This window comes from Microcebus murinus, chromosome 4 (assembly GCF_040939455.1).
Source record: "Microcebus murinus isolate Inina chromosome 4, M.murinus_Inina_mat1.0, whole genome shotgun sequence".
Taxonomy (NCBI): domain Eukaryota; kingdom Metazoa; phylum Chordata; class Mammalia; order Primates; family Cheirogaleidae; genus Microcebus; species Microcebus murinus.
The window spans coordinates 96,552,434-96,578,651 of NC_134107.1; the positions used below are offsets into that span (position 1 = coordinate 96,552,434).

General features: G+C 54.1%; 2 protein-coding genes across 5 annotated transcripts in view; both read right to left on the reverse strand.

The window, feature by feature from the left end:
• Window positions 1–304: 304 nt before the first annotated feature.
• Window positions 305–9,979, reverse strand: FXYD2 (FXYD domain containing ion transport regulator 2). 4 transcript variants are annotated; one of them, XM_076002547.1, is made up of 7 exons: window positions 9,923–9,979; window positions 7,701–7,840; window positions 2,713–2,751; window positions 2,451–2,525; window positions 1,021–1,057; window positions 827–857; window positions 305–538 (listed from the first exon to the last, which is right to left on the reverse strand). In XM_076002547.1, the coding sequence occupies exons 2-6, from the start codon at window positions 7,717–7,719 to the stop codon at window positions 833–835; spliced, it is 195 nt and encodes a 64-aa protein (XP_075858662.1). In that variant the 5' UTR covers window positions 7,720–7,840; window positions 9,923–9,979; the 3' UTR covers window positions 305–538; window positions 827–832. The 4 variants fall into 4 exon arrangements, with proteins under 4 accessions (XP_075858662.1, XP_012629101.1, XP_012629100.1 ...); XM_012773647.3 differs by lacking the exon at window positions 9,923–9,979 and adding an exon at window positions 8,494–8,813; XM_012773646.3 differs by lacking the exons at window positions 7,701–7,840; window positions 9,923–9,979 and adding an exon at window positions 4,737–4,869.
• A 5,614-nt stretch (window positions 9,980–15,593) lies between these two features.
• The window catches only part of FXYD6 (FXYD domain containing ion transport regulator 6), a 36,657-nt gene continuing 26,032 nt past the window's right edge, over window positions 15,594–26,218 (reverse strand). The window contains exons 2-8 of the mRNA XM_012773645.2: window positions 21,106–21,168; window positions 20,399–20,437; window positions 20,196–20,270; window positions 19,552–19,588; window positions 18,858–18,907; window positions 18,365–18,415; window positions 15,594–16,838 (exon numbers count right to left, since the gene is read on the reverse strand). Of these exons, the coding sequence (XP_012629099.1) occupies window positions 18,387–18,415; window positions 18,858–18,907; window positions 19,552–19,588; window positions 20,196–20,270; window positions 20,399–20,437; window positions 21,106–21,163 (288 nt within the window). The 5' untranslated portion in view covers window positions 21,164–21,168 and the 3' untranslated portion in view covers window positions 15,594–16,838; window positions 18,365–18,386. The remainder of the gene's footprint in view (window positions 16,839–18,364; window positions 18,416–18,857; window positions 18,908–19,551; window positions 19,589–20,195; window positions 20,271–20,398; window positions 20,438–21,105; window positions 21,169–26,218) is intronic.

The window sequence follows — 26,218 nt, forward strand, 5'->3', positions numbered from 1 at the left end:
TTGTCCTCATTCTTCTGACTCGGCCTCATGGACAAGTAGCTGACCTTTCAGTAACAATGTGGGCCTTCCAGATGTCCCCCAGACATTGGAAACTAGGCTGAGGTCTCTGTCCCCAGGGTGCCTGTCAATGCAGGCAGTGAAGAGTGGCCTACAGATGACAGTACTAAACTTCTTGCTTTTATAGGCAGTAGGTGCCCAAGCAGTTAATCGAGAAACAAATGAGACCAGGCTGTATGTGTGCTCCAACTTGGAGAAGTGGATGGTGACAATTGTGGGAAGGAGGGAGGCAGGTCAGGGAAGGAGCCATCTCTGAAGCCGGTTTTATTATGAGCACGAGGTGGCACAGGGCAGGAGGTGGCACAGGGCAGGAGGCGGCAAGGCCCACCCGGGGTCACATTGAGCCTGGCACTTCCTTCAGCCTGAGCGCTGGCAGTGATGGGGACAAAGGTCCAGAGCCCAGGGAAGACAGGAAGACACCAAAGATGGGCCTCCTTGGCTTCCCAGCCAGCCCCAGCGCCGTGGGTGGGCACAGCTCACTCTGAAAAGACAAAGGCAGGACGTGGGCTGGGCGGTGGTGGCAGTGGCTGGGGTTTTTGTCCCCTCCAAGTCCATCCCCAGGGCTCCCCACAAACTCCTGCATCTCACACTCCAAGCCAGGCCCCTGGCCATCACCTTAAAACACAGGATGGGGCGATGGGTGCCAGGGCACCTGGCTGATGCCTGGATGACCCTAAAATTCTCCCCCACCCAGTCAAAGAGCCGGCTCTTCCTGTTGCCCCCCCCCCCAGCCTGCCCTGCCCGCCCCTCCCTGTCCCTTGAAATGTACCTGCCATTACAGGTTGTCTTCACTGACTTGCCTGAAGAAGGAAATGACAGGTAAGAGCGCAGGGGGAGGGGCAAATCCAGGGGTCCCCAATGTTGGGGATCCCTCCACTGCAGAGGCAGAGACAAACTTTTGGCCCACCCCTTCTTTCCCCAGCCCCCACCTGCCTCATCAGCAGCCCCGGCAGCCGCACTCACCTGCGCTGCTTGTTGCCCCCACAGCGGAATCTTTTGCCTTGAAAAGGGAAGAAGAGGTTTGTTACATCGACCTCTCATTTTCCAAGGAGACCCCAGAAGACTCACCTCTTCCAGTTTCTCCTCCCTCCTTCCTGCAGAATCACCACGGCATTGGTTTGGAGGCCACCACATTTGATCCTGTCTCTCTTTACATAGGGTGGACCACAGGCATTCGAGACCCTAAGTCAGTCAGTCGACACACACTCACTGCAGCAGATCCGTGCTGGAGTGTGAGTACATTGGCAGCAGCGGCTGCGACTGGGCCACCTGGTGCCCCCACCACAGTGCTGGGCACACAGTAGCTGCTCAGTAAACACTTGGAGAAGGAGGGCAGTGAGTCCGAAGCTGAGATCCTTCCTCGGGCCTCTCTGCCTCCTAAACCTGTGTGCTCAGCCACTGCCCAGCACTGCCCTCGAGTGGCTCACAACAAGCAAATCGGGAGCCCAGCCTCAGCACCTGCAGCAGGAAGCCTTCGATGGAGCGGCAGAGCCTGTGATGTGTTAGGACTCCAGAACACAGAGGCGTGCTTGCTGCATAATGTCTTCTTTTTATTGGCTGTGTTTCCGTGTATTTTTTTTTTTTGGTTGCACCAAAACAAGTCACCAAGCATTTATTAAACTGCTGTGTGCCTGCTAGGGCTGGGGCATTTATAAAGACCCCTCTCTCCAGCAGAACACCCCATATCTACATTGGACCCCTCTGAAAGTACTTTCTTAACTGTTAGCCCTAATCTTGGGAGGCAAGTGGGATCGTCCCTATTTAACAGGTGAGCAAACTGAGGCCCAGGAAGTTTAGGATGCATAGTAAGTTAGCAGCGGGGCCCCCAGGGGCTGGCTCCCAGCCACGCTTGCTTTCCAGCAGCGGGGAGCCGGGTGCTCCCCGGCTCAGCTGAACCCAGCTCTGCTTCTCGTGGGCTGTGGAACCCTGGGCAAGTTGCTGCACCTCTCAGGATGGTTGTGATTTTCGTCTGTAAAATGCTGACAGTAGTGGCATCCCCAGTGTTGCTGAGAAGATTCAATGGGATATAGCTCAAGCCTAAGAAGGTGCCCAAGTCAGGGCGGGTGCCCAGCTCCCCTTGCCTGGCCCTCCTGTTCACCCTGCAGGGTCCCAGGATCAGGAGCCCACCCTCCCATCTCGGCAGCTCCCCCCGGCTCCACTAGAGGGTGCACTGGAGGAAGAGGGAACTTCACACTGTGGTCCCAGGTCCAGGTGGCCTGGTCCAGGTGGCATGGCATCCCAAGGGCATCCATTCCCACCTCTGGGGGGCAGGGGGTAGCAGGAGAGGCCCACCCCTCCCTTGGGGGCTCTGGGAAGCCAGTGTGCTCAGTGGCTTTGAGAAGAGATGTACCCCGACCCAGTGCCCCCTTCTAACACAAGGCCACCCCACTTACTGAGGATGATGAGGAGCCCCACGACGAAGGCCAGGCCGGCGAAGATCAGGCCCCCGTTGCGGACAGTCTCATAGTCTAGGGAAGAAGAGGCAAGAGAAGTGGGATGGGCCGTCCCCCCGGCAGCCTGTCCTGGCAGCAGTCCCGCGGTAACCGGGGGCGGCGAGGGGCACATACACAGGCCCAGGCCTGGGGGAGGCTGGGAGCCAGCTGCCTGGGGGTGGGGGGGACAGGAGGGTTCAGGAAGGGGGGCCAGTTGGCTTACCATAGTAGAAGGGGTCCACGTCCCCCTTGGGGCTGCCACCTGAGGAGAGAGCCAGAGGTGGGGTGAGGGGAGGTCACAGACGGTGGCCCAGCCGCAGGGGCAGTTGGAACCCCGTTCTTCCCTTGCCAGTGGACTCCAAGGGTCCCAGTGGGCAAGGGCAGCTGGTGGGCCTGCTAAAACCTCGGCCGGTGGGGCATCGGCCCTACGCTGCTTCAGGCAGTTCCCTGGGGACCAAATACGGAGCATGCAAAGTGGGGCCCATGCTGTCTGGGGGGCCCTGCAGCTCTGGGAGGGGTGAGTTCTCTCCTGCTCCTCACTTCTTCATACCACAGTAAGAAAACGCCAAGAAAGACACTTCCGTTGGGCTCGCCAGCCGCCGCTCCTCCTAGAACTGATCAGCTACAGGTGCTTGGCCGACATTTGTGACATGAATGAATGAATAAAACAGAACCTTAAAGTTCATTGAACGGAAGTTGGAAACCAAGGCCCAGTTTGGAGACTTAGCCAAAGTCTTAATGGAAGTTGGAGGCAGAACTGGGTCTGGACTTGGGTTTCTAGACCTTGCTCTCCTATGTGACCATCCTCAGGGGGAAGCAAATTGATTTAAGAAACAATATATAGTGTTTGCCCAGGGCCAGACTAAAGCTAACAAAACACTGATTGATTTAGCCATTATAAAAACTCTATGAGGCATTAATATTATTCCTATATAATCCATAATAATATAGAGGCACAGAGAGGTCAAGTAACTAACCCACAGTTGCACAGCGATTAAGGAGTAGCACTGGGATTTGAAACCAGGCAGTAGGTGGCTAAGAATCTACATGCTTAAGCCCTTTGCTATACTGCCTCTCAGATAGTAGGACGGAAGGAGACCGTTCACATCAAGGTCATCCGTTCATCTAGTCCTGCCCCCGCCTCCCGTGGCCTCTGCCTGAACCTGGGGGTGGGCTGCCCAGCAGCCAGCAGATCTCACAGTTGTGCCCTCCAGCCCCGGAGCTGAGGCCACTTGCTGTGGGCAGCTGGAAAGTGGCCTGGCCAGGGCTTTTCTGGCACAGCTGAGGGCTGCCCCTTTCTCCTGCCCTGTTCGAGCCCCTCCTGGCACCAGGGAAGTGGTGCCCGAGGCCAAAGGAATGTGCGAGTCGGCACCTCCTGGGCAGTGCTGGACTGTGCCCCCAGTGGGTGGCCTCGGGGCCCCGTGAGCCCAGCTGTCCCCAGCAACCCCTCCTGAGGCCAGAGAGAACAGGCAGGGGGGTCAGTGCCTGGTCCCGCAGGGCTTGAGGTGCTGCTTGCTCAGGAAGGCCAGAGGCCTACGAGGGGACATGGCAGGGCACCCGGGACCCTGTCACCATGAAGAAGGCCTTCAAGGTTGTCTTCCCAGATTCAGTTCAGGTCTTGTTCAAAGTCACATGGAGATTTAGTGTCGGAACCATGGCTAGACCCAAGCCAGGACTCCCCTTGGCACCCCAGGAAGCCGCCTGCTCCCTGACCACCTTGTCTTGAGCCATCCGGTGAGCCGCTCGCCCACCAACCGCCTCCCGTTCTCTAGATCTGCTCAAATCCTACCTCGGTCAGCAGGTGCCCCATCGGCCTCCAAGCCTGAGTCACCCCCCATCACAGGATGCCTTTGGGGAGTGTATCCTGAGCCCCATCCAGCCTGGGAGGTTGTGCTCCTGCTTCGGCCAGACAGACCCCCTCCTCAAACTGAGTTCAGATGGTCTATCGAGGTACGTGGAACCGGGCAGGTGCGTGCCAGAAAGGCAAGGACAGCAGCTCAGCCCACCAGCTTTGACCTGCAGCCCAAGTTCTGCCGTGCAAGCTGTAATTCTTTGGGTTAAGGCAGGGTCCTCTCTTAAGGTGCAAATTTTCTTAGAGAAGAGGCTGGCACCTTGAGGGGGCTGGGTATTCTGGAAGGCAGAGGTGGCAGGAGACGGAAGAGTGGGGTCCAGCTCACCCCTCCAAAGACGGGCCAAGCAGAGCCACCTGCTGTGCGCACACACACACACACACACACACACACTCACCGTCGTCTGTGGACAGCCCTGCCATTTCCTCCGCCAGCTGCCCTTGTCCTGCTGCCTCTGCTTCGGGGAGACTACCTAGCCGCGGGGTGGCCAGGGACGAGGTGGGGGCATTAAACATTAACAGTGCCAGGTAATATTTACCCTGGTCACAAGAAACGCCACGGTGTGGACAGAGGGGCTCCCGCCGAGGCGAGAGGAGGTGTGCAGGGGCAGGGAGCAGCTGGCTGGGTTTTCAAACCGTCCCAGAGGAAATTTCCAAAGAGCAGGGCTGGGAGGGGTCAGCAGTGGTGTTCTTCCACCGGCTGCAGAAGCCACAGCTGGCGCCATGGGGACGGGACAGTGGAAGTCCAGAAGCACATTCAGTGTGTGTGGCACGTGGGAGCAGGCGGGGCAACACCGGGGGTGCACAGAGGCCTCCACCCGGGCCGTGCCCACAGCGCCAGCCCCCACGGACGCTGCCTCTCAGCTGGCGCTCCTTACCTCGCACCCAAGCCTGGCCTGTCTCCCTCCTACGGCACCCCTTGGGGACCGCCCGAGCCACCAGCACATTCATCCTCCACGTCTCTGCTGCCGGGGAAGGTCCTGGCCTGTGTTATCTTATCCACCCATCAAGGTGCACCTGGCAGCTCACACCTCAGCCGGAAGGGCTCCAGCCATCCCCGACCAATCTCTCCTTCTCTGCTGCCCCTGGCACTTCCTCCTGCAGTCATTTGGCCGGCTCTGGAGCTGTTTCCGTGCCAGTGTGCCACGGAGCATGCAAGGAGCAAGAGCCGGGACGCTCTGCTTTTACTTCTTTATTTCTTTCTTCTTCTTCTTCTTTTTTTTTTTTTTGAGATAGAGTCTCACTTTGTTGCCCAGGCTAGAGTGAGTGCCATGGCGTCAGCCTAGCTCACAGCAACCTCAAACTCCTGGGCTCAAGTGATCCTCCTGCCTCAGCCTCCCAAGTAGCTGAGACTACAGGCATGCGCCACCATGCCCGGCTAATTTTTTCTATATATATTAGTTGGCCAATTAATTTCTTTCTATTTATAGTAGAGATGGGGTCTCGCTCTTGCTCAGGCTGGTTTCGAACTCCAGAACTCGAGCAATCCACCCGCCTCAGCCTCCCAGAGTGCTAGGATTACAGGCGTGAGCCACCGCGCCCGGCCCTGCTTTTATTTCTTACAAAGCGCTTTCCTCACTGTTACCTCCCTGAGCTGTGCATTAGTTCCCCATGTCATAGATGAGATGAGGCACAGAGAGGTGGCCGGCCTTGCCCAAGGTCACACAGCTGATGAGGGGCAAGGTGGAGACTGACAGTCAGGCCTCTGGCTTCAGGAGTCAGGTGCTCTCCCTACCTCCCAGGAGGCCTCCCCACGCCACTGTGACCTCCTTCACCTTGGGGACTCCAGTGCCAGCTGCTCTGTGGGTACTGCAGAGTCCTCACTGAGTTCTAGACCTCTGTCTTGGCCTCCAGAAGAGGCTGATGCCCAATGGCAGCCAAAGGGCCAAGACCAGTGATCACTGTCCACCAGGGGCGGTTCCCTTCCAAAGGCAGTCGCTGCCTCTGTGACTCCTCCTCGAGCAGTGGCAGGGATCGACATCTGACTCCACACCCTGGCTCCTTCACTTGCTAATCATACGGCCTCTGTCAATTTCTTAGCCTCTCTGCATCTCAGTTTTCTCATCTGTGAAATGGGCACAGTTCCCCCCTCCTAGGGTTGCCGTGAGGAGTGAGATGATGCACCTGAAGAGCGTGGCATGGGGCCTGGTACACAGTAAGCATCATTTTTGTTAGCGTTGCATTTGTGTTGAACAAAGAAATTACAGGCATTAGCCTTCTGTTGGACGTTAGCTGTTGAACGCAGAAAAGCCATCCACCCTCTGATGCAAACGAGCGTGAACGAGTGAGATGGCGAGAGACAGCGCCAGGGCCCTGCAGACCAGGAGCGGCAGCACCTGTTCAGCTCCCTTCTGCTTCCGAAAATATTGCCGCAGAGCTAACGTTCGGTAAGCGTGGGCCCCGGGCCAGGCTCTTTGTGTGCCCTGCCCCACTGAATCCTTGTTAGCCTCATTTTACAGGTGAGGACACCACGGCTGATTGTTTGCTTCTCCCAACAACCCCAGGAGGCGGCCGAGGCAGGGCTATGATCCCCACTGGGCACACTGGAAAAACTGAGGGCAGGGAGGTGCTGGGACTTGCCTGCAACACACAGTTCATGGCAAAGTAGAGCCAGAAAGCCCAGATTCTCAAGGCCGTGCTCCCAAATCTCCTACCACTGTCTGCACAAGACAACGGTGCCCCCTTTGCTATACGTGATTATGTTATGGTATTGTATCCCGTCTACTTCTGTAAGCCACCGTGCATCCTTTCTGGAATAATAAGATGTAAAAATAGACAGGAAGTTAGATAGATGATTGATAGATATGGCTGATAGATCGATCAATCAATAGATAGATGGATAATAGGAGACACTAGGGAAAGCAAGTTGACAGCTGCATTTTTGAACTTGGTGTGCAAGGGGCTGTTCTAAGCTCTTTATAGAAATTAACCCTTTCTTCACCACAGTGGCTCTATAAGGTAAGGAATGCATTTTTTATCACCCCCATTATATAGAAGAAGAAACTGAGGCACAGAGAAGTTGAATAACTTGCCAGAGGTCAGGCAGCTAAGAAGTGGAGGAACCAAGATGTGAAGCCAGCAGTCTGTCTGGCTTCAGAGCTCCCGCAGGTGGGTGGGTGGACAGACAGGCGGATGGGGAGGCTGTCGGCCAGGCTGTCTTCCAGCTCTTGCAGCTCAGAGACCCCCCGCACACCTGCCACCACAAGCCTGCGACTCTGCACAGACGCGCCCTTGCCGGGAAATTCTGCCTCTCCTCCCTTCTGCTTTTCCTGCACTCCTGGGGAGCTGGTGGGTTCCCCGGAAGGTGACAGGACGGACATGAGAGCCTGAGAAGGGGGAGGGATGGGACGCAGGGCACTCACTCAGGTACCACCTGTCCATGGCAGGAGCTGCTTGCTGAGCCTGCGAGTGCGAGAGAGCCGTCCCGTGAAGTGCCGCTTGCTCAGGCGCTGGACAGAGAGAGTGGCACTTCCTCCCTCCGCACGTCAGCTGGGCCCACGGACTGGAAGAGACACAGGCAGGGGAGGGGCTGGCAAGGGAGTCCTTACCTGGCACCCACCTGCAGGGGCGGGCTGGGGCGAGGGATCCACGTGAGAGCCCGGGACATTCTCTGACCTCCACCTGGCAGCTGAGGAAGGAGATGCAGCCCCTCGCAGCCCCTCTCCCTGCCAGGGCGCCCAGGGAGTGTTGCCAGGAGCCGGCAGGGCACTGGCCAGGGCCCCCACTCTCAGCAGGCCCCCGGGCTGGTGGCAGCTGAGGGAGACACTCAGGGGCATCTGTGAGTCCCCGAGCTGTACCCAGCTGCCCCTTCATCCTCCAGCCCAGCTGGGCCTTTGCCTGAGCTACCTGCCCCGGGCCCTGCTCGGTGGTGAGGAGTCCCCTGAGAGGGACAGAAGAGCAGCAGGCTCTCGGGCGCTGCCCATTATGGGACTCAGAATGTTGTTTTTCAGGGCCCAGTCCTGGGGCCGGGGGCAGCTCCCCGTGTCATTCTGGTAGTCGGCAGAGAGACGGGAGCAGCTGCGGGGCGGGGGCCTGGAGCTGGGGTGGAGGCCGCTCCTATGACCCATCCTGTCCTCAGTGGGGACCCCTCACTTCGTCCCCCAGACTCACCAGGCTGTGATGTCAGCCCTGCCCGCCACACCTCAGAAGACTCACCCGAGACTCCAGCAGCCTAATGAGGCCCCTGGGAGTTGGCGCCAGCAGGGAGCGGCCGGAAGACAGCGCTTCTGGGCCCCGGCCAGCAGCACGCGGCAGAGCAGCCCCCCACGCTGGCTCCCCGGAGCCCTGTTCCCGGCCACCAAGCCCCGGAGGGGCCGGAGCAAGGCCGTGGCGAGCAATCTCTGTGCACCGGCTTGAGGCCACAGGCCCTCCCTCAGGTTCCTGTGGCCGCCCTGGCGGGGCGACCCCAACGTCGACACCGGACAGCAGAGTCTGGGAGGGCCTGGTTCTCCCTCCGACACTGCGCTCTGGTCACCCTGACAATTCGCCTCTCTGTCCCTGCTTAGCAACACTCCCTGTGCCGAGGGGAGGACTAATGACACCCCAGGGAGTTGCCTGGGGGCTGAAAACACTCTGAAAATGGAAACCAGGAGGCCTGGGGGCGTTGTCCGGATGTGCTGAGAGCCGTCCTGGGACTCGTGACTCTGAGCCCTTCCCCGCCAGCCAGAGGCAGGGCCAGACCTGCTGGGCAAGAGGCCCTGTCACATGCTACCGAGTGGACACCTGGACACTCAGACAGCCCAGAGCCGCAGAGCAGACACTCCCCGAGCTGGGCGCCTCGAGAGGCTCCTACATCTCAGGGGACGATGGGACTGTAGGGCGCCCTGGCCCACACATATTATCAGGGGGCCAGAGAGGTGCAGGTCTCAGCTGGAACCCCCAGTCCCCGTGTACACACTCCGTGTCCCCACCTAGCCCCAGTGCTGTGAAGGGAGGCATCTCCCTCCCAGAAACCCCACGTTCTAGACCGACTAACTGGAAAGGACTCCACGGCCATCCCATCCAAACCCCTCACTTAACAAACCATTCGCTCTCCTGCTCAAAACCCTCAGAGGGCTCAGAATATAAGCCTGGATCCTTTCTGTGCCTTAAAAAGACCTTGTTAATCTGGCCCCAGTGACCTCTGAACTTATCTTTAACTCCCCTGCCCTGTTCTCCACTCCAGACATACTGGTCTCCTTGAAGGTCCCTCTCCCTCCAGGGCATGCTCCTGCCCCAGGGCCTTTGCACGGGTTATTTCCTCTTCCTGAACACTCCACCTCCAGAGAGTTTCCTGGCTAAACTCATGCTGCCCTCGGATCTTTGTTCACAGACCCAACTCTGAAGACCCTTCTCGGCATCCCTGTCTGAAATTTTGACACCCATCCCCTACTCAGCTGTATTTTTTCTCTGTGGCACTTATTCTTACCTAAGTTACTAATATTTTCCTTGTCTGTTTGTCTCTCTTTCCACTAGAATTTAAGCTCCAGGACAGCAAGGATTTTTGTTTGTTCATTGCTAGATCCCTAGTGCCTGGAACGGCACGTAGTGGACCCTCGGTTTTAGCAAATGAATGAGTCAGTGCAGAGAGGTGGAATCTTCTCACCAGTGGTGCAGGCGACCAGGACTTGCCCAAGGCGCCCTCTTTCCACGCTGTCACCTGCCCTGCAAAAGGTAGCAAGACCTAGTTTGCACTCACTGAGAGAAAGCAGGTGGCTGGCAACCCCCACCTTGCCGACAGCTCCCCCGAGTCCCTCTCAAGGGTGGGGGCTTCTCTCTCACTCCTCTTGCACCCCAATCCCTGCCCCCTCCTCTCCTGTCCTCCCCAGCCCTGTGACAGTTTTCAGGAAAGTGTCCATTTGTCCTTTGAGGGGAGTCCCGGCATTCTCTAACAGCTGGGGAGGTCCCACCCTCTCACCTCACTAACCCCAAAGTCTTTCCTCAGACTTCTTTCTTGTCCTCCCCCAGGTGGCTGAGGTCACCTGGTCACCAGCAGGCACTGGGGACAAGCAGCCTCTCTCTGAGGAATCCCACTGCCCTGCGGAGAGGCCCCGGCCCCTTCAACCATGGTCTATGTTGCCGAGAGCAGCTCGGATCAGGAGCATCTCTCCCACCATGTGTCCATCCGTGCAGGGCCACCGTGAGGGCCAGACACACTCACACTTCCATCCCTCTGCAGCCTGATCCTTCACTGCATGGCCCTAGGCAGGCCATCTGTCTGGGCCTCCTTCTCCCACCTGTCAGGTGGGATGCTGGCACCTACCTTGCAGGTTGTCATAGGGGTGGAGACAATGCAGGTGACGCACTTGGCCGAAGAAGGTCCTAACGAATGGCGACTGCATTCTCCCTACTCCAGCTGGCCCCTCGGGAGATAAGAACACACGCTGCAGTCCCTTCCCTTGGCTCAGTCCCCACGTGGGTGGTCTCTGAAGCAGGATCCCTGAGAGGACCCTTCCCTCCCTGGCTCTCCAGCTCAATCTCTGCCAGCCACCACTCTCCCCAAATCTCCAACCCCCCCCTCCCCCCTACACGGCTTTCCCCACTGGTGTCCGGCCCCAGGTCTGGTTCTTCCAGCCCTTGTTGAGAGGATCAAGCCACCCGGGGTGGGGGCACTGCTCTGCTGTCCCTGGAAGGCTACGGGGCAGGCAGAGGCCCCCAGCACCCTCTTTTGTCTGAGACAAAGAGGATCACAGAGCTGTGCTCTCTTGTTCTTTCCAAGACCCAGAGATCTGGGAGATCTTTGGGATATAGGGAGAGTAGCCCCAAGTCCCCGATCCCTCCTTCAGCACCGTCGCACCCAAAGGGACAGTGCCCCCAGTTGCTATGCCTCTGTCTCCCATCCCTTAATCAGGCCCCCCTTTGTCCCCTGGCTTCTAAGTCTCAAGGCAGCAATCCGGGGTGGTCACTGTTGGGTCGGTAGGGTAGGGAGGTGACAGGCTGGGACATCAGCTGCCCTCTGTCTGTCTCCCTGGTGATCAAAGGCAAGCAACAGAGCAGAGGCCTCACCACCAGCCTTCCTAAGATGGGGCTCCCAGCTCCGCCAGCCCGGGGCTTCGTGAGGGCTGCCTGTCCACAGCTTTGAATTCCAGGTCCCCACATCAATTCCTCCTGGTGTTGGCTCGGAGCTGGAAAGGGGATTCAACGAGGTGGAAACCAGAAGCCCTGGAAAGCCCTGACCTCCGGTCCAAGTCAGTCCTCAGTCGCATGCCACGCGTCGCCACTGGGCAGGGAAAGGGGCCGTTCTTGGGCCCCATCTGTGCACCCAGAGGTCCTGAACCCCGAAGAGCCCTGGCTCCCGAGTCCTGCTATGGCCGCAGATGCCAGGTCACTGGGGTCTTATAAGGCGGGACTGGAAGGAGGTGGGCCCTGGAGGGGCTTAAGTGTCGGCTTCAAGATGGCCTGAGCCATGGGGCACAGAGGTCCTGGGAACTGCCAAAGGGCAATGTACTCTAAGAGTCAAGGTCACCAGCTGGTGACAAGGGCAAACCCATTTGACCCACCCCTCCCACAGTGAATGGGAAAAAATGCATTCTTGACTTTTCTCAGAGCTCAAGTCTAGGCTTGAACCAGGACGGAGGGGCTGACTCTGCAGCCATAGTTCTCTTCCTCCTCACCTCTGAAAAGCAGCTCGAGGCTCACGGGCTCCAGGAAGGCCCCCCGGAGCAAGCCCATCCCTCCTGCTTCTCTTGTCCTCCACGACCTTCTGGATTCCACAGTGTGAACGGCTCGCACGTGCCTGTGTCATCATTGTTTTCGCTCCGCACAGATTGCCAAGCCCTGGCCCGCATGAGGACTCGGATCTGTGAAACGTTTGCGTCTTCACCGAGCCTGGCGCCCAGCTCCCCTCGCCTGGTAACAATGCCACTCCGTCCGTGTTCTCCATCCTTCCAAAGAGCTGCCTCGCTCCTCCCTTTGCGGCACCCATTTTACAGAGGAGGAGCTGCATACGATGTGTGGACAAGTCAGACCCGGACCCAGCTCTCACAGAGAGAAGGGGGACCCTGCCGTCAAAGTAAGGACCTGGATAGCAACACCAATATGAATAGCAGCATACCCACATGGAGAATGTTCAAAGTGTGTTTATGTCCCTTGTATCGCTTTGACCCTGTGAGGTGACAGAAAAGACACTGACGATTCCATTTTATAGTTGAGGAAACTGAGGTGTAAGTGGCTTTCCAGGGTTACACACTAGCAGGTAAGTCCTTCCTTACCCCACGGCTAGGAAGGACTTCATTTTGCAGAGAAGGAAACTGTCAGGCTGGGGTCTGCCCAAGCTCCCATAGCAAGAGCAAAGAGGGGACACAGGGGTGTCCTCCTACTCCACCAGCTCATGGGCAGGAACCCACTTTTCTGGGCAGCCGGGGGAGCCCACCCCCATCAGCCTGTACCACGCCAAGGCCTTCAGGACATCCGACCACAGTGTCACCTGCTCTGCCATCACTGCCTTGGCAGGTGCCCCGCTGTTGTGCAACCAGGCACGGGGCCGGGGCTGGCTCCATAAAATCAACCGCTGGTTGGCTTGAGCTGGCTGATTCTGCCCCCCTGGAGCTCAGCTGTGACAGCAATGAATCACATTCATGGGGAGAGGTGGCCATTCCTCCTCTTTGTGGCCTGGAGACAGGTATTTCCAAAGCTCCTTCCTTGGCTCATACACCTGACCTCTCTTCCCCTCTCTGGGCCCAGGGTGAGGCAGAGAAGCCAAGGGCAAGGTGGGGTGAACCAGAAAGGGCTGGAGCGCTCTCCCACCCCAGCCCTGCCCAGCTACCCATGCCAGCCCGAGATCCTGGGGAGGGCAGAGCCCCCCGCCCAGAGAAAGGGGACAAGAGCCTGGTGACCTTGGGGTGTGCTTCAGCCTGGCCTCCCCCTCACTACCCCTCCCCTCCCAGCTGCTTGCATGCTGCCTCTGACTTTCCTCCAAGAACAATTTGGCAAGTTCTAATCTATAACCTGCAAAAAACCCAGGGAGGCGGGAGGGCCACAGCACCTGGGGGCCCAGAAGGTGGACTGGCCTATTTTTATAGCAGTGTTAAGTAACACAAACACCCCCATGCAAGGAGACTTGAAAATCTTTGGAATGGAATTCATGGGGGCAGGGGGAGGAGTTGGGAGACAAAGTGTACAGGACACCTGAGGTTACTATCTGAGACCAGGGGGCTCAGCATTCCCTTCTGGGAAATGGCACAGCAAGAAGCTCTCCTATTCACCGGGCTACATTCGCCACATTAAACCAAAGCACAAATATAAACGAGTGTCAGGTGACAGGAGGCTGAGTAAACAGACAGACAAGGTCCTGCCCTCAGGGAGGTATACAGCACTGCGAGTTCTGATCTGGGTGAAGTCCTCCGCCCAGCAAGGGCTCGATAAATGTCAGCTGCTGGTATTCTTCTTCTTTATTGCTATTTTGATTATCAGTTTCTTTTTTTTTCTTTTTTTAGTTTTTTTTTTCCCGGCATATTATGGGGGTACAGATTTTAAGGTTTCAATAAATTGATTATCAGTTTCTTCGACTGTTCTCTATGTGTCCTGTTTCCAGACCATTTGCCTCCCACAGGAGCCTCCTCGGGCACAGTCTAACTAGCTGATGTCCTGAAAGGACGAGCCGTCTGGTCACCGCTCCCTGGATCTGAGCACCAGCCTTCTCCTGGAGGAGGCCAGGCCACGTGCTATAAAGCACTGGGGACACACAGCCTGGGGTCGATGCTGAGCAACACCTCCCAGCTGCGTCACCTGGACCAGGCACGACTGTATCAGAGAGAAACTGTAAAATGGGAACATCTGCCCTGTCTCAGAATAAAGCTGGATTACCAGGAGGAAAACTAAGCAGTTGCTTAGACTCCGGCAAAGTAGGATAATCATTTCACATGTATGTTAGAGTTGGCAACCATCACCCTCTGTTATTAACAAAGTTATCATGGGAAGAACCACACCCTCCCCGTTGGACTTACACTTAGTTTGAAGTTTAATGCCTTGTGTTTAGCCAGGTACGGGGGAGGCACACATGATCCTTTGGGGCCTGCAAGGGTCTCAGTCTAGCATGCTCTGATCTGGAATCGCTGCAAGGCCTATGGATCCCTGGGCTAATGAGTGTTCCCCAGCAGTGACCATCAGCTTACTTACCAAGTGTGACCAGAGATCCTTTTAACCATCACGGTCACTGGGTTGATATGTTGAACTTGATCTCAACTATAAGCCTGAGTTTTTTCAAAGACTGGAGGGACCAAAGCCAGAAGCAGGAGCCAAGTGGGCCTTTGGGGGCCAGAGAGGGCGTGGCTGGGCCCCGAGAGACGCCAAATACCCTCCTTGCAGTGCTATGACTCTAAACAACTCGTGGAATCGAGGCAGATTCTATGAGGAGTTTTCTTGAGACCCTAAGATGTTCCCGGCATTCTGTTAGAACAGGCAGGTCCTTGCCCCCTGGGAATCGTGTCTGGCCATGAAGACGCACAACAGCGGCTTGGGCTGCACACGGCCACCTCCAGGGGAATCTGCCCGCAGCTGTGTTTGTTTGGCCCACAGTACTTTTAAAAAACTGATGTGGAATGTCTTTGGAAGGACACTCTAGGTGACCCCAGGCCCCTATGCCCCATTTGTTGTCACTGTAGCTGATTCACAAACAGACATGATCTAGCTGGCTCCTATGGATCCCAAGTATAAAGCATGAAGTGTGAATGTAAAGGCGGGAACCAAGTGTGACCAGTGCAGAAAAAAGAAGGGACTCATTCTACCTGAAGTCCAGGAAGGCTTCACAGGGGAGGGGGCATATGATTGGGATTAAGATGTGTCTTATTTCCGTAGAAGAGCTGGGCTAAGGTAAGGGCATTGAGCATAAGCCAGGTAACCCACTCCTGCACCTCCTTTTAAAGTACTTAGGTAGCAGCCCCAGAACTGACCAAAGAGAAAGGCTAGAACCTTTTACTCCAGGGCAGTGATCACTTGGTCAAGCCACTGTGACTCCCTCTTTCTCTCTAAGATGATACAATGTACAGGTCCTGCCATGAGATGCAGCCTGAGCCCAGTGACATGGGGGTGGGGGAGGGAGGAAGAGGAGCAGAAGGAGGCAGGAGGGGGAAGAGATGAGGAGGAGGGTCCCAAGAGGACAAGGGGAAGGAAAGGGGGAGGTGACCGTAAACACAGCTGAAATAGCCTTGCACACACCTGGCCGGCTCTCCAGCCGTCCCCTCCCCCGCTCTGCCCAGGACACACTCCCTTAGGCCCTTTAAGTTCCACGGCCCTACAGACACTCCAGTCCTTTCACAGAAAGGAAAACACCTCAGAGCCACTAGGAAACAAATGGTATTTATTCCTTGTTTCTGTTGCGGTTGAGAGGATAGATCACAATACAGAGGACAGCAGTCTGGTCACAGCGGCACGGCGTGGTTAGTTTCTAGGGGAACATGGAGGACAGGAAGGGTGGGATCTGGTTCGCGTCCCCACTCTCGTTAGACCTTCGACCTCTTGCAGTTCCCTCTGCCCACCCGGTCTCTCAGCTGCCCCTGCACCGCGCTGACCACCGGCAGGTGGAGCAAAGGGTGCAGGGCTGTCCCCGCTGCCCGACCAGGGGTCTCCCTCCACCCACCCCTCCCAGCGTGCCGCCCGACAGGGAACAGAGTGGGAACTCCTCAGCCGTCGCCTGCCAGAGGCCAACTTCGGGGACGGGAGTCTGAGTCCAGATGAGCTGAGCTACAGACGGCAGTCTCGGAAGCAGGGAAGGTTGCGGGGCAGGGGTTCCAGAGCCCACGGGGTTATTGCTGAGAAGAAATGAAAGGGGCACATTCCCCAGGGGCAGAGTGGAAGCCCTGGGCCCGGAATTCTGTGCTCTGCGAAGGGTCAGGGCAGACAGGGACTCCCTGGAGGAAGCCTCCATGAGGAGCATGAAGGACAGAGGGGGAGGTACCTGCCTGGAGGCCACGCTGGGCTCACCAGCTCCTTGCCTTGTGTCTCCAGTTGCCAAGAGACTTTCAGAGCAGACTGGGGGCAGGTGGCAAATGGAAGCGAGGTTCCCGTACGAGGATCCGTACAGAATGACGGTCAAGGTGACGCAAACCTTCCTAGGTCCCAAGACCGCTGGAGACTCCTGCCCGTGCTCCCACCCTACACTCAACCCTAAACCAGGACAAGGGGCTTGGTGGTGGACTCCTAAGACCGGGAGGTGATGGGGGGCCACAGGGGCGGGGAGCCGATGGCGACAGCTCAGCTCCTGACCAGGGAGGTGAGTCCACAGTTCACTAGCACAACATCGTCCACGAACGAGCAGCCACGAAGACCACGGTGGGCAACACACACGCACACGCACACACACGGACACGTCACAAGGGACGGACGGGGCCGCAGGCTGCAGTGGGGGAGGCGAGTGTTCGCCGCATCAGTAAGTCGAGGGATGGAGTTGGGGGGGGGAGGGGCGCGGGGGACACACAAGTTCTTGGCTTCTCCTGGGGAAGGGTCTGTTGCTGAAGTGGCCTGTTTTCCGAAGCATCGATATTTGCATCTAAAGGTTCAAGCAGCTGCCTTCAGGTTCCGGGAGGCTGGGGAGGGAGAGAACTGAAATGAAAACAAAACTGTGGCTCCTTTCAGAGAAGCTCACCTGCTGCTCTCCCGGCCTTGAGCACAGCCCCCTGCCCACCCACGCTCCTGGGGGGACATCCCTCCCAACCCCTCGTTCCAGTGCAGCCAGGAGGAGGACTAGGCCGCGGTGCAGAGAAAGGAGATAAAGGCAGGAGAGAGGTGGACCTCGGGGAAGGGTTGTCCCAGGTGGGCTGGAACATGGCAAACGTGGAAAGGAAGTTATTAAACCCGGGACACCCCCAATAGTTGCTCACAGCCCCGAGACTCAGGCGAAAAGGATTTCTGAGAAAGACCTAGCTTGAAAAAAGAATGAGAAGACATTTCGTGGGGAGGCTGCCTGCTTTGAGCATCCCACGCCACCCCCACAGGTGCGCGGCCTGACCTGCCGGCTGCGGGCAAAAGGACAGAACACTCCCGGGAAGGACACCTGCTTGCTAGATGGGGATCCTCGACCACCTCACACTTAGGCCATCGCTTACCCTCGAGAGCCCCACCCAGAAGAGGGACGGAAAAGGCCTGCTCACCCTCGGGCAGCTCGGAAGCTGTACGAGCACTTAGGAAAGAATTTAAATGCCGCACAGGTGCACCGTCTCACTGCCAGCACAGTGAGAGCTGGTGCATCAGGCATGTTAGCATCCAGAAACCTCTTTTAACTTACAATTTGGGATAAATTATATACCTGTCTGTTACGGCTTATTTGTATGGAGAATGGGGCGGAGGTGAGCTGACAAAAGACTGACCTTTTCACTTGGAGTATCCCGGGGCATGTCGTAGAGTGAGACGGGACACGGGGAGCAGTGGAAATGGCCATGAACGACGGCCACGAAGACACGGCTCGAGGTCCACTCGGTCCCTAACCATCCCTGAGGCTATTTTCTGTGACCCCTTCGTCTATCAAGCGGGCCTGAACCCCACCTGTCTGTCCTACTCACTTCTGGCGCGTTGCGCAAGTTTGTGCGCGGGGCAGCACTTTGAAAACAGAGAAAGCGCTTACCGGCTACTGCTGTCCCGTGCCCCCTACAAGGAACAATGGAAATGGATGCTAAAAACCCTGCGCCTAAGTGTTGGGAACTGATAATGCTGGAATGGGGGTGTCATATACTATTCATCTCACTTTTGGGTAGAGTTGACAAGTTTCATAATAAAATCTTTTGAAGAAAAGTAGCCCTAAGTTACTCTCTGAACCACCCATCTTTGCGCTACTTTGATATCAGGAGTATTTCACTCGTGGTCCCCATGAGGCAGCTGGGGTGGCGTCCCACTTCCCGACGTTTGCGTGCACACGTGCGGGACACTTTGGCTGTTTCTGGTCCTGGTCCGTCCCATTGCCCCATTCAGATCCTGAACGGCTCCTCGGGGCGAGGCTCATAACAAAAGCAGCGGCCACTGCAGAAGCCAGCCTGGAACTTCCCGAGAACTCCCCTGCCCAGAGCGCGGTGGAGACGGTGACGGTGACAGGGCAAGATCCAGGCATAGAGCACCTCACCTTCCCACCTGAGGGCTGCGCTTCAGTTCTCTGCTTTCTGGGGCTCTGTTGCTGGAAGGAAAACCAGAACGGATTGTAGTGAAAGGACCCTCACCCCGGGGGGCTACCACGGCAGCCAGGCCTGTGCCCGACTCTGGGGCAGCAAAGAGGTGACACGCATAGGATTTTGTGTCAGAACAACCAGGGCACCTGCGCATGCTCCTTACCCTCTCTGAATCCCCTGGTGGCAAAATGTGGGTAGTGACGCCACCCCCATGGGACTGTACCCACATGACACAAAGCAAGTGTTCTGCAAATAATGGCTGTCACCAGTAGCAGCCTGTTTGGCGGAGGTCATGGGGCAACGTCGCAGAGGCCCTGGAGTCCCCTACGGGAGCATGTCTGGCCACTCTGGGGAGGCCCCGGGCACCTGGCGACAGTCCCTCCCTGGGCCCTATGAGGAGCCTCTCCTGTCCCCTCTGTTCCTTTCAGACGGGTGGTCGCGGGCAGTTACCATTTGCGGTGATGAGGTTCTCCGCCTGGGCTTCCTCATCTCCTGGAGCCCTGCAAGACGAGGAGACACACACCCCATCAGAGGTCTGTGGGGCGCGTGGGGTGGAGGGAGCCGTCGGAGCTGAAGGGCCAGAATCAGAGGGAACTCGCAGGCATGTTCAGTGCCAGTCCCGGAGAGAGCTAAGTCCGGGGACGGGATGACCCAGGGCCATGGGGGATTGAGTGCGTCCTGTCACAGGCTTTGGACTTCTGATGTGGATTAATGGGGTGTGACATTTATGTGTGGGTTGAAGGGAAGTCTGAGTGTCTCCTCAGTTCAAAGAGGCTCGTGAGCAGGTGACAAGCAGGGACAGTGTCACAAGTCCTGTATGTAGGGAGGAGAGACCAGGAAGCCCTGTTTCCATTCTCCCAAGCTCGGCTGTTTCAAGGGCCTCCAGGCAAGGTTCCAGCACCTTCTCGCCTACCTCCTCTCCTCCCATGTACATCAGAAGAGACAGGATGGGCTAACAACCCTCAGTGTTTTGACTCTCTTTGCCCCAAAATCTGACTGGCAATCCTCAAACTTCTACCCTTCAACACACACATTCGTTTCTGAGACAAGAAGCCAAGAGAACACACATCTGGGGTCACATACCCAGGCCCCTCCCCATCCCTCCTATTGTCACCCCAGATACCCGCTGCCATGGCATCCTTACCGGGGCTTCTGATTGAAACTGCACTTGCACCTGCGACCTGAAAGGCAAAGAAACCACCCAGGGTCATGCTCCCAGCACGAGCTCAAGGTCACGCTCCAGCTCGGCCACAGCAGGGCTGCCCTGAGAGTCCATGCAGGTTGTGGGACTATGTGAATGGCGCCCCCTAGACCCGGGGAAGCGCACTGCTGGCTTGCACAGCTGTATGCAGCAGCTCTAGGCTGGGGTAGGGTAGGGGTCTTCTAGGGCAAAGGCAGAACATTCTAACAGCTTGGACGGCTATACCACCACAGCCCACATGATCACGGAAGTGCAGAGGGCTCTGGGCAGACTGGACTCATGTGGGAAAAGCAAGCGCAGAGACATCTCTCGGGGCACATCAGGGTAGCACCTGTCTCCTATCTCGTGACTGCCCCTGCCCGTGCCCTACAGATAACAGCATTAGGAGCCACCTGCCCCTTCCTATTCATGCTCCTTGTCATGTGGCATTTTCTTTGTCCACACTTCACTGTTTCACTGAGCACTTATTATGCTCCCAGCACCGAGTTAGGTCCTGGAGATAATGCAGAGGACAGTTTCCTGCCCTTTCCAGGAGAGGGAAAGACCAGGCTCTCACCCTGTCCCCACCAAAGGAACAACAAACTTACTCAGGATGAGGAGGATCCCGACCGAGAAGAGGACCACAGCAAACACCAATCCCCCAATCCTCAGCGTCTGGTAGTCTGCCAAAGGAACCAGGGGTGACATGGAAGGAGGGCCAGGGTCAGGGAGACAGAGTCTGTCCCTTCCCAGACGGGCCTGCACCGCCCCCACTCCCTGCATCCAGAGTGGCACCGTCACCACTGCTCACCGTAATGGAAAGGGTCCATTTCATTCTCCTGCTCGGCAGCTGCAAAAACAAACAGATGTGGTCAAGAGGAGGACAGCCACTCATCCTGGTCCCCAAGTATCTTACCTTGCCTCAAAGATCTCAGTGCCCACAAAGGGACTCTTGGCAAGCAGGACCCAGTAAGCAGAGATACCTGGAGATGCAGGGAAGGGCGGGCCTGCCACTCAGAGTGAACCAGCGGGCAGAGGGCAGGTAGAGCGCAGAGCCTCGGTGAGGTTCTGTGCTCATGGCACTTCCATATTTATTGCCCCTTTTGATTCTTACATTAATATTATACCATCCCCAAAAGACAGGGTCTATTTTCCTCTTTGACAGATGGAGAAACTGAGACCAAAGAACTCATGACTTGCATAAGGCCAGAGATGGTTACTTACGGCCTAGAGACTCATGTGCAGCCTTCACTCCCAAGGGTCAGGCCAGAAGTCCACAGGGGCTGGTGGCTTTGGAGGGCTTAAAAGCAGACCCTGCTAGACCCTTGTCAGGGGAGGTGGGCAGGCTGGATTGGAGTCTGTGAATAAACAGCTGTCGCCTTGCGGGACTTTCTCTGTTGACATGAAGAACCTGAGACCTCCCTGACCCTAATGTCCCAAAGGGCCAGAACCTTCCACCACAAAGGGCTTGTGCGAAGCTGCCATTTTGTCACAGCCAGGCCCCAGAGGGGTACTTACCACTGGCCAGGACTGCAGGGGCCAGCAGGCTGCACAGAAAGATCAGCACCACCTCCATGGTGTCTGGGGACAGAGGGAAGAAGAAATGACTCTCTGGATAGGAGAACCCCCGACTCCAACCACCAGCCTGGCCGGGGGCTTAGTCAAATCCCCAGCTCTACTAAGAGCACCCGCAACTTGGTGAGAGTTCAAACAACTTATGCAGAAGCAGGTGACACTTACTGCACTCTTAGAGAATGCCCTGCATGCATTAATTCAATTAACACACTTGAATTAGCACAATTAGCAGGCACTACAACCAACCCATGTTGCAGGTCAAGAACCTGAAGCTTTAGGAGGTTAACTGACACTCAGTAGAGTAGCAGGATCTAGAACCTAACCTGGCACGGTCACTCCTGCACCATGCTGCCTCTGGCCGAAGCCACACAATCACAATAAGGGCTTGCGAAGTGATCTCATCTGTGTCCTTCTCTCCAGGCCACCCTTATGTGGCCATCTCCAGTTCATTAAGACATCTGGGACTTCCCCGCCCAGTTCCCACAGCCAACACCTCCATCAGAAATTTCTACTTATACCAGATGAAATGCAGCCAGTAAACCAATGCCCCCCTCGTCCAGCCAGCCAGGTGGAGAGTGCAACTCACTGTTTCCTGGACTCCCCATGGTCAACCTGAGATGTTGACAGCTCTGCCTAGGGTGCCTCTCACATCTCACCTCTGAAGTGCCCAAGTCAACTGTCCCCAAAGGCTTTGGTTCAGAATCCTCCAGCAAGGTGGTTTGATTAAGCAAAAGGAGTCTGGAGACTGGTTCTCTGAGCATCAGCACCCCAGCCTCTCCTTCCCCAGATGCGGAAACCTCTGCTCAGGGGAGTATCAAGTCCTGGACTCTGGGGTGGGTGGCCCCAGCGTGGGCCATCTGGGTGGCGGCAGGAGGCAGCGGCAGGTAATCCCACTCACAGATTTCTGTGGGGTTACACACGCCTCCCTCCTGGGCTTAATGAGTGTGGTAAAGTGCCAGAGAGAAGGCAAAGGAAACAGAACCAGGAAAGCCCAAAGCTGTGTGCTCTTTCCCCTGTGGGGTGAGACTGGCAGTGGCCTGAACCCTGGACATGTGTCTAGCGGCCAGGACAACGATCACCTCCTACTTTCCCCGGCCCTGAGCAAGCAGCCCCAGCTGCACTTCACCTCTCAGCCACCAGGGGTCAGAACGACTGCATCCAGAGCCATGCCACGGCCCAGACCCTGGACTTGGAGAAGGCGATTCAAAAAGCCTTTAAGCAAAGGGCAGTAATTTTGCTTTTAATGCTATGTCATTTCATATTTGTATTTCTTTCAGAGTTTACATTATATTTTATGTGTATAAAAATATATGTAGCACACACGTATAATAAAGCATAACAAATAAAAGAAAAGCTCACGGACAAGTCACTTAGGAACTAGGGCATTTACCTATATTTTTCTCCAACCCATCACCTTGGCTCTCCCCGAGAGGTAATCAGTATCCTGAATATCTTTTTTAAAAAGCTGCTAATCAACAGGTATAAAATTTCAGTTAGGCAAGATGAGTAAGTTCTAGAGATCTGCTGCTGTACAGCATTGTACCTATAGTTAACAATTCTGTATTATATACCTAAAAATATGTTAAGAGGGTAGTTCATGTTAAGTGTTCTTGTCATGATAAAAAAAAAAGATAAAATTCACATACTATTAAATGCACCATTTTGAAGTGCACAATTCAATGATTTTTAGTATATTTACGAGGTTGTACAATCGTCATTACTGTCTAGTTCCAGAAATTTTCAGCATTCCCCAAAGGAACCCCATCCCCATTAGCAGTCAGTCTCCACTGCCCCTTCCCCCAGACTCTGACAACCATTAATCTACTTTCTGTCTCAGTGGGTTTGCCTATTCTGGATGTTTCATATAAATGGAATTATCAAACATGTGAACTTTAATGTCTGGCTTTCAACTTTGCATAATGTTTTCATGGTTCACCTATGTTGTATTATTAGTATTTTATTCCTTTTTATGGCTCAATAATATTCCATTGTATAGATATACACCTTGATCTTCTTTTCCAAAATACATTTAATATACATATATATGTAAATAGTGTTGTTTTTTTTTCTTTTTTTTTTTTGAGACAGAGTCTCACTGTGTTGCCTGGGCTATAGTGCCATGTCGTCAGCCTAGCTCACAGCAACCTTGAACTTCTGGGCTCAAGTGATCCTTCTCACTCAGCTTCCCAAGTAGTTGGGGCTACAGGCATGTGCCACCATGCCAAGCTAATTTACATATATATATTTTTTAGTTGTCCAGCTAATTTCTTCATATATATATATATATATATATATATATATATATATATATATATATTTAGTAGAGGTGGGGTCTCGCTCTTGCTCAGGCTGGTCTCAAACTCCTGAGCTCAAACGATCCGCCTGCCTCAGCCTCCCTAAGTGCTAGGATTACAGGCGTGAGCCACCACACCAGGCCAAAATAATACATTGCTTATTGTAGCTTTTTTGAGCTCTTGAGACTTGCTTTTTTTTTTTTTTGAGACAGAGTCTCGCTTTGTTGCCCAGGCTAGAGTGAGTGCCGTGGTGTCAGCCTAGCTCACAGCAACCTCAAACTACTGGGCTCAAGGGATCCTCCTGCCTCAGCCTCCCAAGTAGCTGGGACTACAGGCATGTGCCACCATGCCCGGCTAATTTTTGTATATATTAGTTGGCCAATTAATTTCTTTCTATTTATAGTAGAGACGGGGTCTCGCTCTTGCTCAGGCTGGTTTCGAACTCCTGACCTCGAGCAATCCGCCCGCCTCGGCCTCCCAGAGAGCTAGGATTACAGGCGTGAGCCACCGCGCCCGGCCGAGACTTGCTTTTTTTGTTCAATATTATGCTTCTGAGGTTCGCTCATATTATTACCTGTAGCTAAAGTTTATTAATTTTCAATGTTGTGTAATATTCCATTGTGCTGATAAATTACCATGCACTGATGCATTCTTCTGTCAGAGAACATCTGTCTCCCCCCCACCCCCCATTTTGTGCTATCCTGAATAATGGAGCTGTGAACATTTTTGTGTATGTTGCCCAGGGCACACATGCAAGAATTCCAAGGGCACTGTGTTTCAATTCTTTTGACTGTCACTCTCATAAAATATACATTTTACATTGCCGCCCAGTACAAACACATAGCATGTATACCAGAAACAGTATCCTGAAGCATGAATGAGGTATTCTATTTTCTATTCTACTTTGTTTCCTTAAAAAAAAAAAAAAAATGGCCAGGCTCCTCAATGGGTCACACTCTGCAGTTTGAAAAATAATGTTCTAGAGATAAGCTTAGGCATAAAGTAGTTCATTGGGTTGTATAGTACACAAATTGTCAACTATACACAATAATTTAAAGTGTTTTTCAAAGTGATCGTCTCCATTAGAATATCCAGCTGCATATGACCGGCCCCGTTACTCTACATCCTATCATAATTGATATTGTCAGATATCATTTTTTTTTTTTTTTAGAGACAGAGTCTCACTCTGTTGCCTGGGCTAGAGTGCTGTGGTGTCAGCCTAGCTCACAGCAACCTCAAACTCCTGGGCTCAAGCAATCCTCCTGCCTCAGCCTCCCGAGTAGCTAAGGACTACAGGCATGCACCACCATGCCTGGCTAATATATACATATATATTTTAGTTGTCTGGATAATTTCTGTCTTTTTTTTTAGTAGAGATGAGGTCTCGCTCTTACTCAGGCTGGTTTCCAACTCCTGACCTTGAGTGATCCTCACGCCTCGGCCTCCCAGAGTGCTAGGATTACAGGTGTGAGCCACCACACCTGGCCCAGTATCTTAATTTTTGCCAATCTAGAGGTGTAAAATATGGTCTGCATTTGACTATTTTGTAATGGAGTTGGTCTTCTCTGCGTGTTTGTCATTCCTGTTTCTTCATCACTAATGTGTTTTTCATGTCTTTTGCCCATTTTTCAAATGGGTTGACATTATTTTTAATTTCTAATTCTACATACTATGTCTTTGTAATTAAGCATTGCAAATATCTCCCTCCAATTAGTGCCTTGTCTTTTCACTTTTTAAAATTGTCTCTTGGTAAACAGCATTTCTTTATTCTAACATAATTGAGTGCCATGATTTTTGTGTCTTAAGATATTCTTTCTCACCCTGAGGTCAGAAAGAATTTTTTTCCTAAAACATGTAAACCCTTGTCTCTTATAGTTAAATCTTTATTCCATCCAGCATGGATGTTTGTGTAAGGTGTGAAAGTAAGAATCTAAGTTTCACTCTTGCCATCCTGATAACTAGTCGTCCTGGCCCCAGTTGCTGACTGCCACCACCCCCAGCCCCCCGTTCCCAATATGCCAAGCCACTTTAGTCTATATCTGGTTTATACTTAGGTTTGCATCTGTTTCTGGGCTTTCTCTTTGGTCAGTTTCTCTGTACCTGCATTAAAGTCATAGTGTCTCAATTACTACAGTTTTATGATAACCTTGCTGTGAGGTGGAAGCCCCATGTTCTTTTTCTCCTCTTCCTTCTCCTCTTCTGCCTTCAGGAATGTCTTCATTATTCTTGGTTTTTTGCTCTTATATATACATTTTAGAATCAGCGTGTCAAATCCATCTAAAACGGTTGGTATTTTCATGAGGACAGCAATGGATCTATCTATAGAACAACTTGGGGAGAACTGACATATTTCTGATCTTGAGTCTCCTATCTATAAATAAATCTTTTCATTTGTTTAGGTCCTTTTCAATAAAGTTTCACAAATGCTTTAATATAGGTCTTGTACATCTTCTGTCAGATTTATTTCTAAATGTCTTACAATTTTTATTGCTATTTTAACTGTTACCTTGTGTGTGTTTTCTAACTTTTGCTGGTACAGAGAAAAGCAATTGATTTTTATATACTGATCTTAAATCCAATAATCTTGTTAAACTGTTATTATTTCTAATAATTTACCTATAGATGCCTTTGAGTTTTCTCTGTAGTCATATCATCTGTAAATAGTACAGTATTGTTTCTCCTTTCCAATTCCCACACTATTTCTATTTCTTGTCTTAGTGCACTAGCTAGGAATTCTATTAAAATGTAGAATAGAAACAATA

Coding starts and splice junctions, on each gene's coding strand:
- FXYD2 (XM_012773646.3), bottom strand. CDS start 4,854: ATGTTTAATGCCCCCACCTCGTCCCTGGCCACCCCGCGGCTAGGTAGT. Junction 2,752..4,736: donor AGGGCTGTCCACAGACGACG/GTGAGTGTGTGT, acceptor CTCTCTCCTCAG/GTGGCAGCCCCAAGGGGGAC. Junction 858..1,020: donor GGGGGCAACAAGCAGCGCAG/GTGAGTGCGGCT, acceptor TTCCTTCTTCAG/GCAAGTCAGTGAAGACAACC.